General features: G+C 45.2%; 2 protein-coding genes across 2 annotated transcripts in view; both read left to right on the plus strand.

The window, feature by feature from the left end:
• Nucleotides 1-12360, plus strand: part of LOC141266107 (uncharacterized) — a 38391-nt gene extending 26031 nt beyond the window's left edge. Inside the window, exon 9 of the mRNA XM_073680047.1 lies at nucleotides 12235-12360. Within this exon, the coding sequence (XP_073536148.1) occupies nucleotides 12235-12296 (62 nt within the window). The 3' untranslated portion in view covers nucleotides 12297-12360. The remainder of the gene's footprint in view (nucleotides 1-12234) is intronic.
• Nucleotides 1-18330, plus strand: part of LOC141264733 (uncharacterized) — an 84733-nt gene extending 66403 nt beyond the window's left edge. Inside the window, exon 20 of the mRNA XM_073676994.1 lies at nucleotides 16760-18330. Within this exon, the coding sequence (XP_073533095.1) occupies nucleotides 16760-17859 (1100 nt within the window). The 3' untranslated portion in view covers nucleotides 17860-18330. The remainder of the gene's footprint in view (nucleotides 1-16759) is intronic.
• The last annotated feature ends 4212 nt before the right edge of the window (nucleotides 18331-22542 follow it).

Genomic DNA, 22542 nt, shown 5'->3' on the forward strand with positions numbered 1-22542 from the left:
ACATAGTCCTCCATACAGTATAATGGGCCCCACATAGTCCTCCATACAGAATAATGGGCCCCACATAGTCCTCCATACAGTATAATGGGCCCCACATAGTCCTCCATACAGTATAATGGGCCCCACATAGTCCTCCATACAGTATAATGGGCCCACATAGTCCTCCATGCAGAATAATGGGCCCCACATAGTCATCCATGCAGAATAATGGGCCCCACATAGTCCTCCATGCAGAATAATGGGCCCCACATAGTCCTCCATGCAGAATAATGGGTCCCACATAGTCCTCCATACAGAATAATGGGTCCCACATAGTCCTCCATACAGTATAATGGGCCCCACATAGTCCTCCATACAGTATAATGGGCCCACATAGTCCTCCATACAATACAATGGGCCCACATAGTCCTCCATACAGTATAATGGACCCCACATAGTCCTCCATACAGTATAATGGGACCACATAGTCCTCCATACAGTTTAATGGGCCCACATAGTCCTCCATACAGTATAATGGGCCCACATAGTCCTCCATACAGTATAATGGACCCCACATAGTCCACCATACAGTATAATGGGCCCATATAGTCCTCCATACAGTATAATGGGCCCACATAGTCCTCCATGCAGTATAATGGACCCCAAATAGTCCTCCATACAGTATAATGGGCCCCACATAGTCCTCCATACAGAATAATGGGCCCCACATAGTCCTCCATACAGTATAATGGGCCCCACATAGTCCTCCATACAGTATAATGGGCCCCACATAGTCCTCCATACAGTATAATTGGCCCACATAGTCCTCCATACAGAATAATGAGCGCCACATAGTCCTCCATGCAGAATAATGGGCCCCACATAGTCCTCCATACAGTATAATGGGCCCACATAGTGCTCCATGCAGTATAATAGCCCCACATAGTCCTCTTTGCAGAATAATGGGCCCCACATAGTCCTCCATACAGAATAATGGGCCCCACATAGTCCTCCATACAGTATAATGGGCCCCACATAGTCCTCCATACAGTATAATGGGCCCACATAGTCCACCATACAGAATAATGAGCCCCACATAGTCCTCCATGCAGAATAATGGGCCCCACATAGTCCTCCATACAGTATAATGGGCCCACATAGTGCTCCATGCGGTATAATAGCTCCACATAGTCCTCCATGCAGAATAATGGGCCCCACATAGTCCTCCATGCAGAATAATGGGCCCCACATAGTCCTCCATGCAGAATAATGGGTCCCACATAGTCCTCCATACAGAATAATGGGCCCAACATAGTCCTCTATACAGTATAATGGGCCCACATAGTCCTCCATACAGTATAATGGGCCCCACATAGTCCTCCATACAGTATAATGGGCCCACATAGTCCTCCATACAGTATAATGGACCCACATAGTCCTTCATACAGAATAATGGGCCCCACATAGCCCCCCCCCCCACAGTATAATGGGCCCCCCATAGTCCTCCATACAGTATAATGGGCCCCATAGAGTGCTCAATAGAGAATAATGGGCACCACATAGTCCTCCATACAGAATAATGGGCCCACATAGTCCTCCATACAGAATAATGGCCACACATAGTCCTCCATACAGAATAATGGGCCCCACATAGTCCTCCATACAGTATAATGGCCCCATAGAGTCCTCCATATAGAATAATGGGCCCCATAGAGTGCTCAATACAGAATAATGGGCACCACATAGTCCTCCATACAGAACAATGGGCCCACATAGTCCTCCATACAGAATAATGGCCCCACATAGTCCTCCATAAAGAATAATGGGCCCCACATAGTCCTCCATACAGTATAATGGCCCCATATAGTCCTCCATACAGAATAATGGGCCCCACATAGTCCTCCATACAGTATAATGGCCCCACATAGTACTCCATACAGAATAATGGTCCCCACATAGTCCTCCATACAGTATAATGGGCCCCACATAGTCTTCCATTAAGTATAATGGGCCCCACATAGTCCTCCATACAGTATAATGGCCCCACATAGTCCTCCATACAGTATAATGGCCCCACATAGTCCTCCATGCAGAATAATGGGCCCCACATAGTCCTCCATACAGTATAATGGGCCCCACATAGTCCTCCATATAGAATAATTGGCCCCATAGAGTGCTCAATACAGAATAATGGGCACCACATAGTCCTCCATACAGTATAATGGCCCCACATAGTCCTCCCCACAGTATAATGGGCCCCACATAGTCCTCCATATAGAATAATGGGCCCCATAGAATGCTCAATACAGAATAATGGGCACCACATAGTCCTCCATACAGTATAATGGCCCCACATAGTCCTCCATACAGAATAATGGCCCCACATAGTGCTCCATACAGAATAATGGGCCCCACATAGTCCTCCATACAGTATAATGGCCCCATATAGTCCTCCATACAGAATAATGGGCCCCACATAGTCCTCCATACAGTATAATGGCCCCACATAGTCCTCCATACAGTATAATGGCCCCACATAGTCCTCCATACAGTATAATGGGCCCAACATAGTCCTCCATACAGTATAATGGGCCCACATAGTCCTCCATACAGAATAATGAGCCCCACATAGTCCTCCATGCAGAATAATGGGCCCCACATAGTCCTCCATACAGTATAATGGGCCCACATAGTGCTCCATGCAGTATAATAGCCCCACATAGTCCTCTTTGCAGAATAATGGGCCCCACATAGTCCTCCATACAGTATAATGGCCCCACATAGTACTCCATACAGAATAATGGGCCCCACATAGTGATCCATATAGTATAGTGGGCCCACATAGTCCTCCATACAGAATAATGGGCTCCACATAGTCCTCCATACAGAATAATGGCCCCACATAGTCCTCCATATAGTATAATGGCCCCACATAGTCCTACATACAGAATAATGGGCTCCACATAGTCCTCCATACAGTATAATTGGCCCCACATAGTCCTCCATACAGTATAATTGGCCACACATAGTCCTCCGTACAGTATAATGGGCCCCACATAGTCCTCCCTACAGTATAATGGCCCCACATAGTCCTCCATACAGTATAATGGGCCCCACATAGTCCTCCATACAGTATAATGGGCCCCACATAGTGCTCCATACAGTATAATGACCCCACATAGTCCTCCATACAGAATAATGGCCACACATAGTCCTCCACACAGAATAATGGGCCCCACATAGTCCTCCATACAGAATAATGGGCCCCACATAGTGCTCCATACAGAATAATGGGCCCCACATAGTCCTCCATACAGAATAATGGGCCCCACATAGTGCTCCATACAGTATAATGACCCCACATAGTCCTCCATACAGAATAATGGCCACACATAGTCCTCCACACAGAATAATGGGCCCCACATAGTGATCTATATAGTATAGTGGGCCCACATAGTCCTCCATACAGAATAATGGGCCCCACATAGTGATCTATATAGTATAGTGGGCCCACATAGTCCTCCATACAGAATAATGGGCCCCACATAGTGATCTATATAGTATAGTGGGCCTACATAGTCCTCCATACAGAATAATGGGCTCCACATAGTCCTCCATACAGTATAATGGCCCCACATAGTCCTCCATATAGTATAATGGCCCCACATAGTCCTACATACAGAATAATGGGCTCCACATAGTCCTCCATACAGTATAATTGGCCCCACATAGTCCTCCATACACTATAATGGGCCCCACATAGTCCTCCATACAGTATAATGGGCCCCACATAGTCCTCCATACAGTATAATGGGCCCACATAGTCTTCCATACAGTATAATGGGCCCCACATAGTCCTCCATACAGAATAATGGGCCCCACATAGTCCTCCATACAGAATAATGGGCCCCACATAGTGCTCCATACAGTATAATGACCCCACATAGTCCTCCATACAGAATAATGGCCACACATAGTCCTCCACACAGAATAATGGGCCCCACATAGTCCTCCATACAGTATAATGGCCCCACATAGTCCTCCATACAGTATAATGGCCCCACATAGTTATCCATACAGTATAATGGGCCCCATATAGTCCTCCATACAGTATAATGGCCCCACATAGTTCTCCATACAGAATAATGGCCACACATAGTCCTCCATACAGTATAATGGCCCCACATAGTCCTCCATACAGTATAATGGGCCCCATATAGTCCTCCATACAGTATAATGGCCCCACATAGTCATCCATACAGTATAATGGGCCCCATATAGTCCTCCATACAGTATAATGGCCCCACATAGTCCTCCATACAGAATAATGGCCACACATAGTCCTCCATACAGTATAATGGCCACACATAGTCCTCCATACAGTATAATGGCCCCACATAGTCCTCCATACAGTATAATGGCCCCATATAGTCCTCCATACAGTATAATGGCCCCACATAGTCATCCATACAGTATAATGGGCCCCATATAGTCCTCCATACAGTATAATGGCCCCACATAGTCCTCCATACAGTATAATGGCCCCACATAGTCCTCCATACAGTATAATAGCCCCACATAGTCCTCCATACAGTATAATGGGCCCCATATAGTCCTCCATACAGTATAATGGCCCCACATAGTCCTCCATACAGAATAATGGGCACACATAGTCCTCCACACAGAATAATGGGCCCCACATAGTCCTCCATACAGTATAATGGCCCCACATAGTCCTCCATACAGTATAATGGACCTCACATAGTCCTCCATACAGAATAATAGGCTCCACATAGTCCTCCATACAGAATAATGGGCCCCACATAGTCCTCCCCACAGTATAATGGGCCCCACATAGTCCTCCATACAGAATAATGGGCCCCACATAGTCCTCCATACAGAATAATGGACCTCACATAGTCCTCCATACAGTATAATGGACCTCACATAGTCCTACATACAGAATAATAGGCCCCACACAGTCCTCCATACAGTATAATGGGCCCCACATAGTCCTCCATACAGTATAATGGCCCCACATAGTACTCCATACAGAATAATGGGCCCCACATAGTGATCCATATAGTATAGTGGGCCCACATAGTCCTCCATACAGAATAATGGGCTCCACATAGTCCTCCATACAGAATAATGGCCCCACATAGTCCTCCATATAGTATAATGGCCCCACATAGTCCTACATACAGAATAATGGGCTCCACATAGTCCTCCATACAGTATAATTGGCCCCACATAGTCCTCCATACAGTATAATTGGCCCCACATAGTCCTCCGTACAGTATAATGGACCCCACATAGTCCTCCCTACAGTATAATGGCCCCACATAGTCCTCCATACAGTATAATGGGCCCCACATAGTCCTCCATACAGTATAATGGGCCCCACATAGTGATCTATATAGTATAGTGGGCCCACATAGTCCTCCATACAGAATAATGGGCCCCACATAGTGATCTATATAGTATAGTGGGCCCACAAAGTCCTCCATACAGAATAATGGGCTCCACATAGTCCTCCATACAGTATAATGGCCCCACATAGTCCTCCATATTGTATAATGGCCCCACATAGTCCTACATACAGAATAATGGGCTCCACATAGTCCTCCATACAGTATAATTGGCTCCACATAGTCCTCCATACAGTATAATTGGCCCCACATAGTCCTCCATACAGTATAATAGGCCCCACATAGTCCTCCATACAGTATAATGGGCCCCACATAGTCCTCCATACAGTATAATGGGCCCACATAGTCCTCCATACAGTATAATGGGCCCCACATAGTCCTCCATACAGTATAATGGGCCCACATAGTCCTCCTTGCAGAATAATGGGCCCCACATAGTCCTCCATACAGTATAATGGGCCCACATAGTCCTCCATGCAGAATAATGGGCCCCACATAGTCCTCCATGCAGAATAATGGGCCCCACATAGTCATCCATGCAGAATAATGGGCCCCACATAGTCCTCCATGCAGAATAATGGGTCCCACATAGTCATCCATACAGAATAATGGGCCCCACATAGTCCTCCATACAGTATAATGGGCCCCACATAGTCTTCCATACAGTATAATGGGCCCACATAGTCCTCCATACAATATAATGGGTCCACATAGTCCTCCATACAGTATAATGGACCCCACATAGTCCTCCATACAGTATAATGGGACCACATAGTCCTCCATACAGTTTAATGGGCCCACATAGTCCTACATACAGTATAATGGACCCCACATAGTCCTCCATACAGTATAATGGGCCCCACATAGTCCTCCATACAGTATAATGGGCCCACATAGTCCTCCATACAGAATAATGGGCCTCACATAGTCCTCCTTACAGTATAATGGGCCCCACATAGTCCTCCATACAGTATAATGGGCCCACATAGTCCTCCATGCAGTATAATGGCCCCACATAGTCCTCCATACAGAATAATGGGCCCCACATAGTCCTCCATACAGTATAATGGGCCCCACATAGTCCTCCATACAGTATAATGGCCCCACATAGTCCTCCATACAGTATAATGGGCCCCACATAGTCCTCCATACAGTATAATGGGTCCTACCTGTAGTATAATGGGCCCCATATAGTCCTCCATACAGTATAATGGCCCCACATAGTCCTCCATACAGAACAATGGGCCCCACATAGTCCTCCATACAGTATAATGGCCCCACATAGTCCTCCATACAGTATAATGGCCCCACATAGTCCTCCATACAGTATAATGGACCCCACATAGTCCTCCATACAGTATAATGGCCCCACATAGTACTCCATACAGAATAATGGGCCCCACATAGTGATCCATATAGTATAGTGGGCCCACATTGTCCTCCATACAGAATAATGGGCTCCACATAGTCCTCCATACAGAATAATGGCCCCACATAGTCCTCCATATAGTATAATGGCCCCACATAGTCCTACATACAGAATAATGGGCTCCACATAGTCCTCCATACAGTATAATTGGCCCCACATAGTCCTCCATACAGTATAATTGGCCCCACATAGTCCTCCGTACAGTATAATGGGCCCCACATAGTCCTCCGTACAGTATAATGGCCCCACATAGTCCTCCATACAGTATAATTGGCCCCACATAGTCCTCCATACAGTATAATGGGCCCCACATAGTGATCTATATAGTATAGTGGGCCCACATAGTCCTCCATACAGAATAATGGGCCCCACATAGTGATCTATATAGTATAGTGGGCCCACATAGTCCTCCATACAGTATAATTGGCCCCACATAGTCCTCCATACAGTATAATTGGCCCCACATAGTCCTTCGTACACTATAATGTACCCCACATAGTCCTCCCTACAGTATAATGGCCCCACATAGTCCTCCATACAGTATAATGGGCCCCACATAGTCCTCCATACAGTAGAATGGGCCCCACATAGTGATCTATATAGTATAGTGGGCCCACATAGTCCTCCATACAGAATAATGGGCTCCACATAGTCCTCCATACAGTATAATGGCCCCACATAGTCCTCCATATAGTATAATGGCCCCACATAGTCCTACATACAGAATAATGGGCTCCACATAGTCCTCCATACAGTATAATTGGCCCCACATAGTCCTCCATACAGTATAATGGGCCCCACATTGTCCTCCATACAGTATAATGGGCCCCACATAGTCCTCCATACAGTATAATGGGCCCACATAGTCCTCCATACAGTATAATGGGCCCCACATAGTCCTCCATACAGTATAATGGGCCCACATAGTCCTCCATGCAGAATAATGGGCCCCACATAGTCCTCCATACAGTATAATGGGCCCACATAGTCCTCCATGCAGAATAATGGGCCCCACATAGTCATCCATGCAGAATAATGGGCCCCACATAGTCATCCATGCAGAATAATGGGCCCCACATAGTCCTCCATGCAGAATAATGGGTCCCACATAGTCCTCCATACAGTATAATGGGCCCCACATAGTCCTCCATACAGTATAATGGGCCCCACATAGTCCTCCATACAGTATAATGGGCCCACATAGTCCTCCATACAATACAATGGGCCCACATAGTCCTCCATACAGTATAATGGACCCCACATAGTCCTCCATACAGTATAATGGGCCCACATAGTCCTCCATACAGTATAATGGACCCCACATAGTCCACCATACAGTATAATGGGCCCACATAGTCCTCCATACAGTATAATGGGCCCACATAGTCCTCCATACAGTATAATGGACCCCACATAGTCCTCCATACAGTATAATGGGCCCCACATAGTCCTCCATACAGAATAATGGGTCCCACATAGTCCTCCATACAGTATAATGGGCCCCACATAGTCCTCCATACAGTATAATGGGCCCCACATAGTCCTCCATACAGTATAATGGGCCCACATAGTCCTCCATACAGAATAATGAGCCCCACATAGTCCTCCATGCAGAATAATGGGCCCCACATAGTCCTCCATACAGTATAATGGGCCCACATAGTGCTCCATGCAGTATAATAGCCCCACATAGTCCTCTTTGCAGAATAATGGGCCCTACATAGTCCTCCATACAGAATAATGGGCCCCACATAGTCCTCCATACAGTATAATGGGCCCAACATAGTCCTCCATACAGTATAATGGGCCCACATAGTCCACCATACAGAATAATGAGCCCCACATAGTCCTCCATGCAGAATAATGGGCCCCACATAGTCCTCCATACAGTATAATGGGCCCACATAGTGCTCCATGCGGTATAATAGCTCCACAGTCCTCCATGCAGAATAATGGGCCCCACATAGTCCTCCATGCAGAATAATGGGCCCCACATAGTCCTCCATGCAGAATAATGGGTCCCACATAGTCCTCCATACAGAATAATGGGCCCAACATAGTCCTCCATACAGTATAATGGGCCCACATAGTCCTCCATACAGTATAATGGGCCCCACATAGTCCTCCATACAGTATAATGGGCCCACATAGTCCTCCATACAGTATAATGGACCCACATAGTCCTCCATACAGAATAATGGGCCCCACATAGCCCCCCCCCCACAGTATAATGGGCCCCCCATAGTCCTCCATACAGTATAATGGGCCCCATAGAGTGCTCAATAGAGAATAATGGGCACCACATAGTCCTCCATACAGAATAATGGGCCCACATAGTCCTCCATACAGAATAATGGCCCCACATAGTCCTCCATACAGAATAATGGGCCCCACATAGTCCTCCATACAGTATAATGGGCCCCACATAGTCCTCCATACAGTATAATGGCCCCATAGAGTCCTCCATATAGAATAATGGGCCCCATAGAGTGCTCAATACAGAATAATGGGCACCACATAGTCCTCCATACAGAATAATGGGCCCACATAGTCCTCCATACAGAATAATGGCCCCACATAGTCCTCCATAAAGAATAATGGGCCCCACATAGTCCTCCATACAGTATAATGGCCCCATATAGTCCTCCATACAGAATAATGGGCCCCACATAGTCCTCCATACAGTATAATGGCCCCACATAGTACTCCATACAGAATAATGGTCCCCACATAGTCCTCCATACAGTATAATGGGCCCCACATAGTCTTCCATACAGTATAATGGGCCCCACATAGTCCTCCATACAGTATAATGGCCCCACATAGTCCTCCATACAGTATAATGGCCCCACATAGTCCTCCATGCAGAATAATGGGCCCCACATAGTCCTCCATACAGTATAATGGGCCCCACATAGTCCTCCATATAGAATAATTGGCCCCATAGAGTGCTCAATACAGAATAATGGGCACCACATAGTCCTCCATACAGTATAATGGCCCCACATAGTCCTCCCCACAGTATAATGGGCCCCACATAGTCCTCCATATAGAATTATGGGCCCCATAGAGTGCTCAATACAGAATAATGGGCACCACATAGTCCTCCATACAGTATAATGGCCCCGCATAGTCCTCCATACAGAATAATGGCCCCACATAGTGCTCCATACAGAATAATGGGCCCCACATAGTCCTCCATACAGTATAATGGCCCCATATAGTCCTCCATACAGAATAATGGGCCCCACATAGTCCTCCATACAGTATAATGGCCCCACATAGTCCTCCATACAGTATAATGGCCCCACATAGTCCTCCATACAGTATAATGGACCCCACATAGTCCTCCATACAGTATAATGGGCCCCACATAGTCCTACCTGCAGTATAATGGGCCCCATATAGTCCTCCATACAGTATAATGGCCCCACATAGTCCTCCATACAGAATAATGGGCCCCACATAGTCCTCCATACAGTATAATGGCCCCACATAGTCCTCCATACAGTATAATGGGCCCCAAATAGTCCTCCATACAGTATAATGGGCCTCACATAATCCTCCATACAGTATAATGGGCCCCACATAGTCCTACCTGCAGTATAATGGGCCCAATATAGTCCTCCATACAGAATAATGGGCCCCACATAGTCCTCCATACAGTATAATGGCCCCACATAGTCCTCCATACAGTATAATGGGCCCCACACAGTCCTCCATACAGTATAATGGCCCCACATAGTCCCCCATACAGAATAATGGGCCCCACATAGTCCTCTATACAGTAGAATGGGCCCCACATAGTCCTCCATGCAGAATAATGGTCCCCACATAGTCCTCCATGCAGAATAATGGGGCCCACATAGTCCTCCATGCAGAATAATGGGCCCCACATAGTCCTCCATGCAGAATAATGGCCCCACATAGTCCTCCATACAGAATAATGGGCCCCACATAGTCCTCCATACAGAATAATGGGCCCCACATAGTCCTCCATACAGTATAATGGGCCCCACATAGTCCTCCATACAGTATAATGGTCCTACATAGTCCTCCATACAGTATAATGGGCCCCACATAGTCCTCCATACAGTGTAATTGGCCCCATATAATAATAATAATAATTTTTATTTATATAGCGCCAACATATTCCGCAGCACTTTACAATTAAGCGGGGACATATACAGACAGTAAATTCAATACAAGGTGAGACAGTTTAAACAGTTACATCAGGAGAGAGGGTCCAGCTGCTCGCAAGCTTACATTCTACAAGGAAATGGGGGGACACAATAGGTGAAAAGTGCTTGTTATTTCAGGTCAGGCAATTATAATAAATAGGGATCTTCATATAAAGCTGCATGATACGGTCATCAGCCTGTATGTTCAAGTGCAATACTCAATTACCGAGTGCAGTTATCGTGTGCATGGAGGGTGTGGAGACAGATGAACAGTAGGGGGCAGATTCTGAATAGTATTTAGGAGGGAACAGGGGTAAGTTAGTTTACTGGGTATTTGAGGTGGTCGGCTTGTATAAAGAGATGGGTTTTTAAAGCACGCTTAAAGACGTCGGGGCTAGGCATCAATCGGATCGTCTGGGGTAGAGCATTCCAGAGAACTGGCGCTGCACGAGAGAAGTCTTAGAGATGGAGGTGTGAAGTTCGGATTATGGAGGATGTTAGTCTTAGGTCATTTGTAGAACGGAGGGCACGTGTAGGGCGATAGACAGAGAGGAGATATAAGGCGGTGCAGAACTGTGGAGAGCTTTGTGGGTGAGAGCGATGGATTTATATTGGACCCTGTAGCGAATGGGCAACCAGTGTAATGACTGGCACAAGGTGGAGGCATCGGTGAAGCGGCTGGACAGAAATACGACCCTGGCTGCCGCATTCAGGACGGATTGGAGAGGAGAAATTTTGGTAAGAGGGAGACCGATCAGAAGAGAGTTGCAGTAGTCCAGACGAGAGTGAATAAGAGCGACAGTAAGAGATTTAGCAGTTTCAAAAGTGAGAAAAGATCGGATTCTTGAGATGTTTTTAAGATGCAGATGACAGGAGCGAGTGAGTGATCGGATATAGGGAGTAAAGGAAAGGTTAGTGTCGAATATGACCCCAAGGCAGCGGGCGTGCTGCTTGAGAGTTATGGTTGAACCCTCCAAGGTAATTTCGATGTTAGGTAGAGTTAGGTTAGTAGAGGGGAGAAACACAAGAAGTTCAGTTTTGGAGAGATTCAGTTTAAGATAAAGGGAGGACATGATGCTAGACACAGCAGACAGACAATCCTTGGTATTTTGTATTAGGATAGGGGTGATGTCAGGTGAAGAGGTGTATAGTTGGGTGTCGTCAGCATAGAGATGATACTGGAACCCAAATCTGCTGATTGTTTGTCCAATAGGGGCAGTGTATAGAGAGAAGAGGAGGGGGCCTAGGACTGAGCCCTGCGGACCCCGACAGTAAGGGGACGAGGAGGGGAAGAGGAGCCGGCAAAAGATACCGTGAAGGAGCGGTCAGAGAGGTAGGAGGAGAACCAGGAGAGAACGGTTTCCTTGAGGCCGATAGAGCGGAGCATAGTGAGGAGGAGCTGGTGATCCACAGTGTCAAATGCTGCAGAGAGATCCAGGAGATCAGCAGGGAGCAGTGACCTTTGGATTTGGCTGTTAGTAGATCATTAGAGACTTTAGTGAGGGCAGTTTCAGTGGAGTGTAAGGAGCGGAAACCAGATTGTAGAGGGTCGAGGAGAGAGTTATCTGAGAGACAGCGGATTGGATGGGAGTGGACCAAGCGTTCCAGGAGTTTAGAGATGAAAGGAAGATTAGAGACAGGTCTGTAGTTCGCAGCGCAGTTCTGGTCCAGGGATGGCTTTTTAAGTAAAGGGGTTATGATGGCATGTTTAAATGAGGAGGGAAAGATACCTGAAGAGAGAGAGAGGTTAAATATTTTAGTCAGGTGAGTGGTGACCACCGGTGAGAGAGACTGCAGGAGATGTGAAGGAATAGGGTCACTGTTGCAGGTTGTAGGCCGAGAAGAAGCGAGGAGCTGGGTAACTTCTTCTGTAACAGGCTCAAAGATGGCTAGTGAGCTTGAAGTGCGGTAGGGAAGGGGATCCAGGCACTGAGGAGATTCGGCTGAGATGTCCTGATGGATGTGGTTGATGTTTTCTAGGAAATAAGTGGCCAGATCCTCCCCGCTGAGGTTGGTGGTGGGGGTATGTGCTTTAGGGCTCAGGAGGGAGTTTAAGGTTTCGAAAAGTCGTTTTGGATTGTTGGACATTGAAGTGATGAGGCTGGTGAAGTAGGATTGTTTGGCCAGATGAAGGGCAGAGTTATAGGGTTTGAGCATGAATTTATAATGGATGAAGTCCTCTGCTAATAGAGATTTTCCCCACTGCCGCTCAGCACCTTCAGCAACGCTGAAGAAAGCGTGTTTGCATTGTGTGCCAGGGCTGCCGTTGTCTGTGTCGGGTCTTTCTGCGTGTAGAAGGTGCTGCTTCATCTAGGGCGCTCTTCACTGTATTATTGTAGTGTGACAATGCTAAGTCTGGACAGGAAAGGGAGGAGATGGGGCTAAAGATGTGTGTAGATTGTCCATAAGCTGCTGGGTATTAATGGTACGTGTATTCCTATAAGTGTGGTAAGTGGGGGTGTCCCGGGTGAGGAGACGGTTCTTGACAGAGAAGGAAAGAAGGTTGTGGTCCAAGAGCGGGAGAGGGGAGTTAGTAAAGTCATGCAGCGAGCAAAGACTGGAAAAAAACAGGTCCAGAGTATTCCCGTCTTCATGGGTAGGAGAATTAGTAACCTGTGAGAGACGGAATGAAGAGGTTAGAGAAAGTAGATGAGAGGCAGATTGGGAGAGGGGATCATCGATGGGGATGTTAAAGTCGCCCATGATGAGGGTGGGGATGTCACAGGATAGAAAGTGAGGAAGCCAGGTGGCAAAGTGATCCAGGAACTGGCGGGGGGAGCCTGGAGGGTGATACACGACTGCCACTCGCAGGGAGAAGGGTTTAAAGAGTCTGATGGTGTGGACTTCAAAGGAAGGAAACATAAGTGAGGGAACCGGGGGGATGACCTGGAAAGCACATTGTGAGGAAAGGAGCAGACAACACCTCCACCCTGTCTGTTGCCAGGTCTGGCGGTATGTGAAAATTTCAGCCCACCAAACGAGAGAGCAGCAGCAGCGGTGGTGTCTGGCTGCTGAATCCAGGTTTCTGTGATTGCCAGAAGGTTAAGGGAATTAGAGAGGAAAAAATCATGGATGTAAGTTAGTTTGTGTTACACACAGACCGTGCGTTCCAGAGAGCACAATGGAAATCGATAGGAGAGGGCATGCACTGAACGGTAATAAGATTAGTCGGGTTTCTTTATGCAGCTGGAGGAGAGTAATGAATGCTAGTGGAGGGGGGCCCGGGGTTGGGGGAGATGTCGCCTGCGCCTAGTAAAAGGAGAAAGAGCAGGCGGTGCAATGATTTGTATGAACGTTTTGAGTGCTGTATGGAGGTAGAGGATGGTTTGCAGTGGGTGAGGAATGTCAGTAGAGCCTCAGAGTTATACATGGGAGAGGGGAGAAGGGAGGGGTTGATATAGAGAGAGTGCACAGAATGTGTTAAAGGGCGGGCGAGATGTGAGAAAGCAGAAGTGAAAACAAATAAAAAGCAGATTGATAAGACTAATGCATAATGCAGTATGACTGACCGAGAAGCATGGTTGTATGAATATCTTATGCACCTTACCTGTCTCCTGCCCAACTGCCATTGTATAACTGCACTTTTAACTATTGCACTTAAAATCTATTGCACGCGTGACCCCGCACGCGTGCTATCCCGAGCCAGAGCTGAATATATATGAAATTAAATGTCTGCTAGAGTCCAGCACCAGTTGGTCAAACTGAGTAATTAGCCAATTAGCACAAGGCCAGAGCAGGCAATGCTATGTAAGATAAACACAGAAGCCATAAAACAGTGAAATAGAAGGCTTTGAACACTTTAAAATAGAAACAAGAAAACAAAAACAAAAAAGACAAAAATACACAGGAGCAAGGAATTAAATACCATGGAAAAATGTTGCTTGAGAATATGACTCTGTTCACACTTATCAGACAGCACACAAACGGATGGATGAATTAAATACCATGGAAAAATTTTGTCCTATATGCAGAATAATGGGCTCCACATAGTCCTCCATGCAGAATAATGGGCCCACATAGTCCTCCATACAATATAATGGGCCCACGTATTCCTCGATACAGTATAAGGAGGGGGTGGGTGTGGGTGTGGGGGGCAGTGCCGGCATCATGGGCCAAACATAATCATATTGAGGACCAGATTTGGCCTGCAGACCAGAGTTTGACATACGTGCTTTAGGGTGAAGTTCCTCTGGAGAGGTGCATTAATTTTACCGTTTGGGCAAAAGTTATCTGATTTATTTGGATTACCCTGAAAGAAAAACAAACATCATCATCATCATTGCAAATGCACATGTATTAGGTCACTTAATTAGAAATGTCTTCGTAGTAGTTGTGTTGTATCCTCAGAAGAAGTGCTCGATTGCCTGACAATGATGTGTTTTTCTATTTTCTGAGTTCTGGCAAGTCTAGGTTTATGTAGCAAAAATGATCACTTTGTCATTGATAAATTAAAGCCAAATTCACTAGATCATAAAACACGGACCATGCTCGGGTGGTAATACCCAGACCCTCTGATGAGTCTCCTGACCTGAGCTTTCGGCCTCATATATTCCTATAAGGCTCAGGACAGAACATCCATCGGTCGGGCCAAGTAGCGTGAACTGAGCGCGGTCAGTGTTTCACAGATACTGACTTTGTCCAAAGACCGGTATTACACATGTAATTGACACCGCCCCCCGAGAAAGCCCACCACGTGAAACGCGCGTCGGGGCGTTGATCACAGCATACTACACATCTGTGCTATGGGTAAGTTCCTCCTATAGTTTGAGGACCATGGGATTAGTTATCCTGTTTGTACCGTATACCCCCTTCATGTGCACCTGCCTTATGGGACATATGGTCTCTCAAAAACTTATAGGATATTCCCACACAATTGAAATATCCACTTGCCGAGATGCATTCAACTATTTATTCATTTATATCATTGTGTTGACATAACTGATGTATTTATTCTTCTGTGATTTTCACTGACTACTCACCTTATACCCATTTATCACAACTACTTTTTTTAATAATTTTTTGTTATCTAATAAAGTGTAATTTTTATCATACTGATTGTTATAGTTTTTTGGGGTTGGCTATTACAAATATAGGTTTGTAATGTAATTGCTTATACAATTTGATTGGATTTGCCAATCCTTGTGAATTGAGCTGCATTTGTGTTTCCAGCCTTCAAGTGTTGTAGAAAGCTTTGTAACGGTGGACTCACGTGTGGTTTGTGGATTAGTTTTTATTTTCTCTAGATATGTAATAAAAAGGAAGAACTGAGACTTCTACTCTTTCCTCATGGATCCACTTCTGGCTTTGGCTTGAAAACAATTCATCAAAACTGCATGAGTGTTTCCTGTTTATTAATGTTATACATTTGTCTACTTTGCGAATTTTAAATAAATTCTGAAATCAATGTTTTCATCCTACAGAAAATCCTGAGGAAGACTTCACGTCGCCACTAAATTATAAAGTAGAAGATGAAAATATTGTGCATCGCTCCTCAGGAGAAAACCTCATTACCTTTAATGCAGATCCAAGACTTCACAATACTGACCTCTCATATAATCCCCCAACTCATCAGATTTCCACTTGTGACCAGTCAAGTACTTACCCGGAAGGGTGCAAATCTTTTCAATTTGGAGAACAGTTTTTAAAAAGCTCAGATCTTAGTACACATAAAAGAATTCATGAAGGAGAGAAGAAATACTCCTTTTCGGAATTGGGGAAAAGCTTTACTCAAAACCCAGGACTTTATCAGCATATATTAAGTCAGACAGGAAAAAAGCCATACTCCTGTTCAGAATGTGGGAAGTGTTTTGATTATAAATCAGCACTTATTCAACATGAGAGAAGGCACACGGGGGAGAGGCCATTCTCCTGTTCAGAATGTGGGAAATGTTTCACAAAGAAATCAAGCCTCACTCAACATGAGAGAATTCACACAGGAGAGAAGCCGTACTCCTGTTTAGAATGTGGGAAATGTTTTACAAATAAATCAAGTCTTGATACCCATGAGAGAATTCACACAGGCGAGGTGCCGTATTCATGCTCAGCATGTGGGAAAAGCCACACAGTGGTGAAGCCCTTTTCATGTTCACGCTGTTCAAAATGTTTTACAAAAAAAGCAAATCTTGTTAGACATGAGAGAACTCACACAGGAGAAAAACTGTATTCGTGTTCCGAATGTGGGAAATGCTTTCAAGATAAATCGGGTCTCGTTGTTCATGAGAGAATTCACACAGGAGAGAATCTATTTCCATGTCCAGAATGTGGGAAATCTTTTACAAAAAAATCTGAACTTGTAACACATGAGAGAATACACACAGGAGAGAAGCCGTATTCATGTTCAGAATGTGGGAAATGCTTTTCAGTTAAATCAAGTCTTGTTACACATCAGAGAAGTCACACAGGAGAGAAGCCACATTCCTGTTCAGTATGTGGAAAATGCTTTGCCAATAAATCAGGTCTTGTAACACATAGGAGAACTCACACAGGAGAGAAGCCGTATTCATGTTCATATTGCGGAAGATGCTTTGCAGATAAATCAAGTCATGTTAAACATATGAGAGGTCACACGGGAGAGAAGCCGTATTCGTGTTCAGTATGTGGGAGGTGCTTTACGAATAAATCATGTCTTGTGACACATGAGAGAATTCACACAGGAGAGAAACCATTTTCATGTTCTGAATGTGGGAAATGTTTTACAAATAAGTCTGATCTTATTAAGCATCAGAGAATTCACACAGGAGAGAAGCCGTACTCGTGTTCAATGTGTGGAAAGTGCTTTACAGATAAATCGGGTCAAATTAAACACGAGAGAAGTCACACAGAAGAGAAACCAGTTTGATGTTCAGTAGGTGGAGAATGTCTTACAGGAAAATCACACAAAACTTATCAGCGATTTCACAAAGGACAAACTATATTTTTGCTTGACTTGTGGGCAGTGCAATAAGAGCAAAACACATTTATTACATCAGTTAATTTGATTGATTATATTTTAAGTAGTATCAGACTGCATCTGGCAAACACCCAACTAAGGCCAGCTGTGATCGGGATCCATGGAAGAAATGCATTGTGGATATAAGGAAGAATAAAAAAGTCTTCTTTACTTTCAAAGCAATGAAGCTGAATTGTCAGAAAGAACCTTGATTCTTATTACTCTATTCACGGCAGTGACATAGTAAAAAAAAATGTGAGGGTGCCCCCATGTATATATATATATTTTTTTAACATATGTGGACATCAATATTTTATGATAAATGTTATGGAATTGAACAAAAAAAATACAAAATTAAATTTGCAGTAATTTGTTAAAGAATTCACAGAAATGCTGTTTCATTCAATGCATGAATACCTACAATGTTACTTACTTTAGCAAAGACAACTGTAAGGGTAAGGGATTAGATAGCAGAACAGTCGTCCCCTGGGGTACAGAGGCTCTCTGCAATCCACGCCGCAGGTTTTGATGCTACTGACTGCAGCCATATTTTTTCTCTCCATTTGTAATAATTGGAATAAAAAAAAAATAAGTAAAAGGAAAACCTGAGGCTCTAACTTCACATGATGGCTCCTAACTGAGGTAATACAGGCCAAATAAAGAACAAGTAGAAATTCAAGCAATGCTATCCATGCAACCAGATATGAATGTAATCAGCACCAGGAGAAGACATCGACCTCGAAGGGCCCATGTTCAAGACTTGTTTCTACCGTCCCTCCCTTGGGAAGGGAGGAGAGCCAGGCGGAGGTGACCGAGCGGACCGGGAGGACCAGTAGGAGGCGACCGGAGGGACGAGCGCAAGAGAGCGCTGTGGCAGCGTGCAGTGCCGGCCAGCGGAGGGTGCCAGGTGGTGGTGATCAGGAGGACCGGTAAGAGGCGACCGGAGGGACAAGCGCGCTGTGATAGCGTGCAGCGTCCCTAGAGGAGGTGAGTGAGGGGCAGGAGGCCGCGATAAGCGGCCCTACTGAACCCAAGTGTGTACTGTACTGTATTGTATTTGTATCTGTATTGTAATTGTATTGTATTCCCTAGTCCATATTTAATTGATTACCCCCCCGTCCATATTTAATTGATCACCCCCGTCCATATTTAAATTGATTCCCCTGAACACCCCCGTCCATATTTAACTGATCCCTCTGACCACATTAAATTGACCCCCCCGTCCTCATTTAATTGATCCCCGACCACCCCCCGTCCATATTAAAGTGATCCCCCTGACCACATTTAAATGATTGACCCCCCCAGCCCATAATTGATTGATCCCCCTTGTCCTATTTAATAGATTCCCCTTGTCCACTTTTACTCATCCCCAGTCCCTATCTATTTGCCTTATCCCCCACCATATTTAATTAACCCCTGTCCATAATTAATTGATTGATTCCCCAGACCACAATTAATTATTTCCCCAGTCCATATTTATTGATATTATTGATACTTATTGATCCCCAGTCCTTAGTTAATTGACCCACCGTCCATACCTATTTATTTGCTTTACCCCCCATCCTATTTAATTAAACCCCCTGTCCATAATTAATTGATTGATTCCCTAGTCCACAATTAATTATTTCCCCAGTCCATACTTATTGATCCCAGTCCATAGTTAATTGACACACCGTCCATACTTAATTAATCCACCTGACCCACTCAGCTGATCCCCCGTCCATACTTAATTGATACTTAATTGATCCCCCGTCCATACTTAACTGATCCCGCGCCGATATCTAATCGATACACTTGCACATCCCTAATTGATCCTCGTCCATACACCTATATATAAATAATTGTGTTTTGTACTTGTACATATATACTGACTGTATCCCCATATTTAGAATGACGTCCATGTTGGCCGGAGCCGTGCAGTGTACATCTTGCGCAATGTATGCATTCCCTGAGCTACCGCTCAGGGATCCATACTGCTGCGAGAGATGTGAGCATATCGTGCACTTGGAAGCCCAAATCCTGGATCTAAGTGCTCAGATAGCGGTACTGAGGAGCATCGACAACATGGAACGGAGTTTGCTGCTCACCGAGCAGACACTCAATGGGTCAACACTGGGGGTGGAGCTTAGTGGGGAAGCGCAGGCTGAACAGGCAGGGAGCTGGGTAACAGTTAGAAGGGATAGAGGGAAGAAGTATAGGAAGGCTGGTTCAGAACCGGCATTATTGGAGCACGACAGATCCTCTGACCGCCGGGGGAGTGTATGCTCCAGTAATGAGGGGGAGGGGGGAAGTGTAGGGCAGGCTAGACAGGTCCTGGTAGTGGGTGACTCTATTATTAGGGGGACAGACAGGGCAATCTGTCACAAAGACCGGGATCGCCGAACGGTGTGCTGCCTCCCTGGCGCTCGAGTCCGGCACATCGCGGATCGGGTTGACAGGTTACTGGGTGGGGCTGGCGAAGACCCAGCGGTCATGGTCCACATTGGCACCAGTGACAAAGTGAGTGGTAGATGGAGGGTCCTTAAAAATGATTTCAGGGATCTAGGTAGGAAGCTTAGGGCAAGGACCTCCAAGGTAGTTTTCTCAGAAATACTACCAATCCCGCGAGCCACACAGGAGCGCCAACGGGAGGTTAGGGAGGTGAATAAGTGGCTAAAGAGTTGGTGCAAGGCAGAAGGGTTTGGGTTCATGGAGAACTGGGCCGACTTCGCTGTCGGCTACAGGCTCTACCGTAGGGACGGGCTGCACCTCAATGGGGAGGGTGCAGCGGTGCTGGGGAAGAAGATGGCTAATAGGTTGGAGGAGTTTTTAAACTAGAGACGGGGGGGGAAACCAAGGAAATAGGTGGATGTGAGGCAAGCAAGGGGAAAGGGGAGAAGTGAATATAATGAGGGTGGAGAGGGGGGTGGGGATAGTACAGTTAGATCGTTAGAGAAGAATAGGATGCTAAATAACCCCAAAGTTTTATCTTGCATGCTGACCAACGCAAGAAGCCTGACCAATAAGGCGGATGAGCTGCGGGCGCTTATATCGGAGGAGAGGTATGACATCGTAGGTATAACAGAGACTTGGCTAGACGATAGCTACGACTGGGCGGTAAATTTAACAGATTATAGTTTATTTAGAAGGGACCGGAAACAGGGGAAGGGCGGAGGAGTCTGCTTATATGTAAGGTCACGTCTAAAGCCCAGACTAAGGGAAGATATAGGAGAGGAAGAAGAGGGGGTCGAGTCCATGTGGGTAGAGATAGAGGGGGCAAAAAATAATAATAAAATATTACTGGGGGTCTGCTATAAGCCACCTAATATAACAGAGGAGAATGAGAAACTGCTATTAGGACAAATAGACAAAGTAGCAAAACATAATGAGGTGATTGTAATGGGGGACTTCAACTACCCGGATATTGACTGGGAAACAGAAACCTGTAGATCGCAGAAAGGAAAAAGGTTCTTGACAAATATCAAGGATAATTATCTCTCCCAACTAGTGCAGGAACCAACGAGAGGGAAGGCAGTGTTGGACTTAATATTGACTAATAGGCCTGATGGTACAGATAGGGGGGCACCTAGGTAATAGCGATCATAATATTATCAATTTCAAAATGCCCTTCAGTAGGGTTATCAATAAGGGAACAACTAAAACATTAAACTTTAGGAGGGCGAAGTTTGATCAGCTGAAAGAAAACCTTCAACTTATAGACTGGGACAAAGTTCTTAATCAAGGAAATACGAATAGTAAATGGGAAACCTTCAAAAGAATTCTGAATACTCAGTGCGAGAGGTATATACCGTATGGGAATAAAAGGGCCCGAAATAAGAGGAAACCAATATGGTTGAATAAGAACGTAAAAGGGGCGTTAAATAGCAAAAAAGAGGCATTCAAGAGATTAAAACAGGAAAACAGCAAGGAGGCACTAATGTGTTACAAGGAAAAAACGAGAACCTGCAAAAAACAAATAAAAATAGCAAAGGAGGAAACAGAGAGACGTATTGCTAGGGAAAGTAGATCAAATCCCAAACTGTTCTTTACGTATATAAATAGTAAAAGGATTAAATCGAATAATATTGGACCGATGAAAAGTGATGAAGGCAAAATCATAGAGAAAGATGAGGATAAAGCTAATCTATTAAATAAATTTTTTTCGTCAACTTTCACAAAGGAAAAAGAACTAACAGGCGAAATGAGAAGTGACAAACTTAATCCTCCACTAAGTATGACAAATCTAACCCAAGCTGGGGTACAGAAACGCCTCAGTAACATTAAAATAAACAAATCACCAGGACCTGATGGCATACACCCACGGGTACTAAGTAATGTGATAGACAGACCGTTATATCTTATATTTAAGGACTCTGTTGAGACTGGGTCTGTACCACTTGATTGGCGACAGGCGAATGTAGTGCCAATATTCAAAAAGGGAGCAAAAAGTAACACCGGAAACTATCGGCCGGTGAGTCTGACGTCCGTTGTGGGCAAAATTTTTGAAGGCTTTATTAATGAGGCAATCATGGAGCATCTTGATGCTAATAATCTATTAACCCCGAACCAACATGGATTCATGAGGAATCGCTCCTGCCAAACAAACCTGATTGA

Source organism: Phyllobates terribilis, unplaced genomic scaffold, assembly GCF_046119375.1.
Source record: "Phyllobates terribilis strain yellow unplaced genomic scaffold, ASM4611937v1 Scaffold_4__5_contigs__length_816908805, whole genome shotgun sequence".
Classification (NCBI taxonomy): domain Eukaryota; kingdom Metazoa; phylum Chordata; class Amphibia; order Anura; family Dendrobatidae; genus Phyllobates; species Phyllobates terribilis.